The sequence below is a fragment of the Rhinatrema bivittatum genome, chromosome 13 (genome assembly GCF_901001135.1).
Source record: "Rhinatrema bivittatum chromosome 13, aRhiBiv1.1, whole genome shotgun sequence".
Lineage (NCBI taxonomy): Eukaryota > Metazoa > Chordata > Amphibia > Gymnophiona > Rhinatrematidae > Rhinatrema > Rhinatrema bivittatum.
In genome coordinates, this window is record NC_042627.1 from 12,195,872 (window position 1) to 12,201,871 (window position 6,000).

Sequence of the window (6,000 nt, forward strand, 5' to 3'; positions counted from 1 at the left end):
TGTCTTTTGGCAGGGTTTTCTGGTACACGGTAGTGCCTGTAAATATACATGTTGCGATGGATATTTTTACATTAGGAAACTGTGTTCTGAACGTCCTTTTTCATGTTAAATCTGTTATTATGAAAGCATCATTTTTAACTGTGCATGGGCTGGGCTGAGTTGTGAGGAGGTCAGGGTTGGGGGATGGGAGGGGGCGCCAGGCTGTAAGGTTCATCTAACGCACCTAAAGTCCTGCTCTGCACAGGAACAGCACGCGTCATGCCTTCTTTTTCTTACTTTTTTTTTTTTTTTATCAGGGCTTGAGTCCCGGTTGTTACGACACTTACAATGCAGATATTGACTGCCAGTGGATTGATATAACAGATGTACAGCCTGGAAATTACATTCTGAAGGTGTGTAATATCCTTTACAAAGTTATTACTATTTGCTGCTTTCTTGTGCAATACGGATCCCTCTAGGATCTCTATTATTGAGGAGGTATGGGGAATGGGATATGGAGGATAAAAGAACTGAAAATGTGCTTGTTGAAAATGAGAGCTGAATGCATGGTACCCTTTGAGATAGGCTTTTAACAATGTACAGTAGGTTACTATTATGAGACCACTCCTAGGTCTAACATAAACAGCCAGTAAGAGACGTCAGTATTCAAAGGATTTAGCTAAGTGAAGGATTTAGCTGGCTAGATCAAAACCTTTGAAAATTGATTAGCTGGTCAAATTCTGGGTGGATCTGGGGGTGGAGATAGTAGGTTCCTCGTTTCTTCTCTGAATGCGGAGCCTTTGTGCCAGGCCGCACCTTCGCAGGATCCCAGCGGGACCCTACTAGGGTTGTCAGACTGGCTCCAGATCTTCAGGACAGGTTGATCCAGTCCTGCTTTTTACTCCCCTGCATGCAGGGACCTACTGCATGCAGGGGACTTCCCTATTGCATTTTCTGAGGGAATGCAATAGGGAAGTCAGAATAAATCCCAGCATGCAATGGGATCCCACCTGTCCTGAAACTCTGGAGCCAGTTGGCAAACCCCTAGACCCTCCACCCACACAGAGACATCATCGCTTCCTTTTCCTGCTGGTTATGCCTCTCCCTGTGCATCCCTCCGGCTCTGACCGAGCCAGTGGCACAGGGGCACTGCTGCGAGCTGTTGTAGGTGAGACTGCAGCTTGATTCCTGGACTACACCGTCATGCCTGCTGCTTGGGCTGGCAGAGGTTGGGAGTGCTGTCTCTATCTGACTCCTAGCCCCCCCTGGAAGAAGTTCCAGCCAGCAGTAGCAGCAGCAGCACTAGCACTAGCACTAGCACTAACACTAGCACTAGCACTAGCACTTACTGGCCAGGATCAAGGCATATGCGTACAAAGCTCTGAAAGAAGCCATGGTCTGTGGCCCCTGCCTAAACGACTCTCTCTCTCTCTCTCTCTCTCTCTCTCTCTGGCAAGGGCAGGATTAGAGAGGGAAGGGCCATGAAAATGGAAAAAAACATTTAAAAAGTATATTTCTATAACAGGAATTATTTCCAGTGGAGGGACTGTATAATCTGAATTTTGGGGAAAAAAAACCCAAGCATTACTAGATGAACACTTATAACAGGAATTATTTTCTTAGGAAGGACCATGCCTGTTATTACTTCTTGGATTAGCATCTTTTAATGAGAACAATAATAATTTTCCATTTATACAGGGCCATTTAACCAAGCAGGAGTCCCAAAGCACTTCGTAGTTTAATGCTTCAGAAATATCCACACAGTCGGCCCCGGGGATGGATGACCTGACAGTACATATTTGATGCCAGCCTACATGAAATTTTCCGCCGGGAATAGAGAAGGAACAATGTTCCTCTTACCCGTAACGCTTGCTGTGCGAGGAGAGGCGCGGGGAGCTGAAGTGACTTGCCCCCAGGTCAGGGAGACAGTGACAGAGAAGAGAGGTTTGCTTGTCTGCCAGTTTATTGCTTTAATCAGTAAGTAGCCAGATGCAGGCAGTTTATTCCCCTGCTCTCACTGCCAATATTTCAAAACATGGAACACATTTGGACACCCACTTAGGATGATTTTTTTTTCACATCCATTAACAAAATAAATACCCTTCCCCAAGCCCTTTAGACTGACTTTTTTTTTTTTTAAACAGGTTTAATCCTTCAGTTTTGGCATCATGGTGTCCCTCGGGAGGGGGGGAGGGGGACTCCTGGCCACCCCCATCCGACCATCCCCTAAACGCCGCGCAGGTACTCAGTCGTAACGGCAGGGACGGAGGGAGGAGCAATCTGCTGTGAGACGTTTCGCAGGGTAATTGTCAGCTCCCCGCACGGGTGAGAGCGCCGCCTTCAGAAAGCACCCACATGACTTTAGCCCGCGTTTGCAAGGTGGACTCATTCATCGAAGTCCGTTTGGAAATTCCCCGGGTGAGCAGGGGGGTAAAGGGGGCACGATTTACGTGCTCGCTTTTCGAAAAAAATCCAAAGCGTTTATGGAAACGGAGCCCTCCTAACTCCGCCCCCTCCTAACTCCGCCCCCTCCTAACTCCGCCCCCCGGTAAAAGCTTACTGAGGTGCGCAGAAAAGTAGTTACAAATTTGCTTATGCCTGCACGTTTACGGGAAATTTTCAAAAGGCCATTTGTACGCCTTAGAACCAGGTTTTATGCAGGCAAAATGATCCCCTTTACCTCTGAAGCAGTGTGCCCTGATGTGGAATGAAGGGCTGCGTGGGTTTTCCTGCTTTTAACCTTTTTTTTCCTATTGTGCTCGCAGGTCGTGGTGAATCCCCGGTACATCGTGCAGGAGTCCGACTTCACAAACAACGTGGTGAGGTGCAATATTCACTATACTGGACGCTTTGTAGCCACCTCAAACTGCAGAATCGCCCAGTGAGTGCCAAGGCTTATAACTACTTCACGCCCTCTTCCGCTTTTTCCTACCCCCCTTGCTTCTTCTCTTCCCTGTATTATTTCTCTGAAGTGAGAGGTGAGAATCTCGGTAAAGATTCCACCAGAAATTTCCCGCCTTAGCTCTTGATTTTTCTAATTCTTCTCTTTGGGGCTGAGATATATTCAGAAACCCCCAGTTCTCCCTAGCCTCCCATAGTGGCCCCCAGCCTACAGTGAATTTACAGATTGCCCTCATCCTGCAGTGACATCACACTCTGGCCCCCCTCCCTCTCAGTGACATCACAGACTGCCACTCTGCGGCAGTGACATCAAACACTCTCTCCCCAGGAAGGAAAGGAAAATGTAAAAAAATGTTTGCTCACAAATATTTCCCCTATTCACTAAGGGGTAGATTTTAAAAAAGTGCGCCTTCGCGTACTTTTGTTGGCGCATCAGGCGCCAACAAAAGTACGCTGGATTTTAGTAGATACGCGCGTAGCCGCTAAAATCCTGGATCGGCGCGCGCAAGGCTGCCGATTTCGTGTAGCCGGCGCGCGCCGAGCCGCGCAGCCTACCTCCATTCCCTCCGAGGCCGCATTCTGGAGCGGGAACTCTTGTCCGTCTATCATAGAACCTGATTCACTAAGGGTTTTTTCCATAGACATAAATGGGAGTAAAGCTGGTTAAGTGCTGATGTTCAGCATTATAGGACCTCATAGCACTGACCATCCAACCTGTTGTTGAGGGCTAGGTTATTTTCATTTCTTCTAAGGGGGTTGTTTTGGATTCTAGCTTTTCTTTGGAGCCTTATATTGGATTAATAGCATAGCAAGGTTATTTACAGTTAAAGACAGTGACAGCTGCATCCTTTTCTGGATTTCCAAATTCTAAAGGTTAGTGGTATATGCCTTTGTAATTTCAGTATTGGACTATTGCAAAGTGCTGTAGGTGGGGTTGCTGGATAGGCTAACTTATATACTCTAGATATTACAAAATATGGCTGCACAATTGATTATGGTAAAATTTAAGTTTGAAAGAGCGTTTCCTCTGCTTGCAGAACTCTATTGGCTACCCATTGGTGAGACTGCTAAATTGAAGTTGCTGACCATAGTGTTTCAATCAATGAGGAGCAAAGGTCCTAAGTACCTATGGGATAGACTTATATGGTATAGGCAAGGTTGAGAATTAAGTTCATCATAGGGATATTTTTGGATGGCAGCATTGGCCTCAAAATTACGAATGAAGCAGTATGCACTGTGAGCCGTCTCATAGGCAGCTGCTCAGTATTGAAGTGTAATGCCAAGGTCTGTAAGAGCAGAATTGAGTCTTCTGAAATTTCAGAAGCATGTGAAGACTCTTTTATTTCCAAAGGTGAGGTGATTTATACTTGGGTTTAGTATGAGTAAGTAAAGATTCCTTTGAAGGTGAAGTGTTTTTGTTTGGGAGTTATGTAGTTATTTTTAGATTTTAGTTTTATTTTATGTTTGTTTCATTTATGTTATTTTTATTATGTTTTTGTATTTTAATCTGTATGTATTTTGTTGTTAATTTGAATTATGAATGTTATGCCGTGAACTGCTTTCACTGTATTTTTATTGCTTATGCGGTATATAAATTTAGTACCATAAATAGATAAATAAATGTCTAGGACCGCTATTTAGCTGTCCTAAAGTTATTCAGATAAACTTATCCGGCTAAATATAAGATAGTTGATTATTTTTAGTGGCATGGCTGCACCACTATCCCAGTCAGATTAGCCAGAAAAGTTTATCCTGCACTTGTGCAGCCAGATAGCAGTTGAATATCTGCCCTCAACTGACTTGCAACCAGATTATGTTGACCTGTTGATTCAAATTCTGTTAAATATACATTAGAAGTTTGAAAATACATAAAAAGAAGCTTGAAGTGTGAAAAGGGATATGAGATGAGATGTTCCTGTTTACCATGTAGATTTCATCCCCTTTGTGTGTTTCTGTTTTCAAATTCCTGTCTCCTTTATTTTATTCCTTAACACCTCCTCCTCTCTCTGCTCTTACACTTTCTGATTTCTTCCCTACCTGCTTATAGCTACAATTTGCTCTACACGACAAATTAACTACAATATTTAGCTTCAGAGGGTAGAAGGTCTATAGACTGATTAAATGAACTTGCTAAACAAAAACAAGGTATCACAGAATAACCAAACCTCAAAAGATTTACTGAAAAATCCCAGAAGACTGAAAATTATAGAATTTGACCTTATTTTTGTGGAAGCTGGCTCCCAGATCTCTGGTCCATATCATGAATCCTTGGATTTGGTAACACAGTGTCAATAGATTTGGTAATACCTTGTCCATCTGATGAATCCTTGGGTTTGGTAATACAGTGTTGGTGAGTCTGGCAATACCCCCAGTCCATCTCATGAGTCCTGGGATTTGGTGCTATCAGATACATAATTTTTTATGATGTATTCATCAATACCTGAGGTCATAAACTAGGTAATCTCTTGACTAATTCATAAGTTGAGTTTCTCATCTCCAGAATTTATGCGTTTCATGGCTTCCTATCCTTGTCAACAATGATGATGGTAAAAAAACACCACTTGCATTACTTATGAGTTTAAAAGTATTATGTTCGTGCAGCGTTGGTTCTATATCAGCATTATGACTCCTGTTTAGTCCTACTGTGTTCATGCTATGTGTCACAGACAAGTAAATAACTTATTGAATACTCCAGTTCTTTCATTATAATTCTTATTCTTTCTAGGTCTTGATCTTTGCTGGGATTTGAAGAAAACAGCTATTTTAAAAAAAAATCCCACAGTCCAACTCCATCAAGGTGTACTAACAAGAGCCTATTCTAAGATTCGGGAGTCAAGTGAACATTTCAGAAGTGCCTTCAGAAGACAGTTCTTTACTGTAATTAAAATGAGAACGATTCATTCATGATATTTTTATACCATTTTCCTTAAACTTTTCCACTTCCACTTTGAATATTTCTGGTAAATATGGTTTAATAAACAAAATGTTTTTACACTTCAAAAAATGACTGGCGGTCTTCAAAAACTTAGATGTAAGGCAAGGAATTTGGTTTTGTATACTGCATGCTTCATAAGAATTAAAGGATAAAGATGCCATAACTATTAATACTGTTGCCTGTTG

The 6,000-nt window shown here is 42.7% G+C and overlaps 1 protein-coding gene across 1 annotated transcript in view; it reads left to right on the forward strand.

Moving 5' to 3' along the window:
- Nucleotides 1-5,711, forward strand: part of LOXL1 (lysyl oxidase like 1) — a 35,395-nt gene extending 29,684 nt beyond the window's left edge. Inside the window, exons 5-7 of the mRNA XM_029575239.1 lie at nucleotides 297-392; nucleotides 2,745-2,860; nucleotides 5,606-5,711. Coding sequence (XP_029431099.1) covers nucleotides 297-392; nucleotides 2,745-2,860; nucleotides 5,606-5,612 — 219 coding nt within the window. The 3' untranslated portion in view covers nucleotides 5,613-5,711. The remainder of the gene's footprint in view (nucleotides 1-296; nucleotides 393-2,744; nucleotides 2,861-5,605) is intronic.
- The last annotated feature ends 289 nt before the right edge of the window (nucleotides 5,712-6,000 follow it).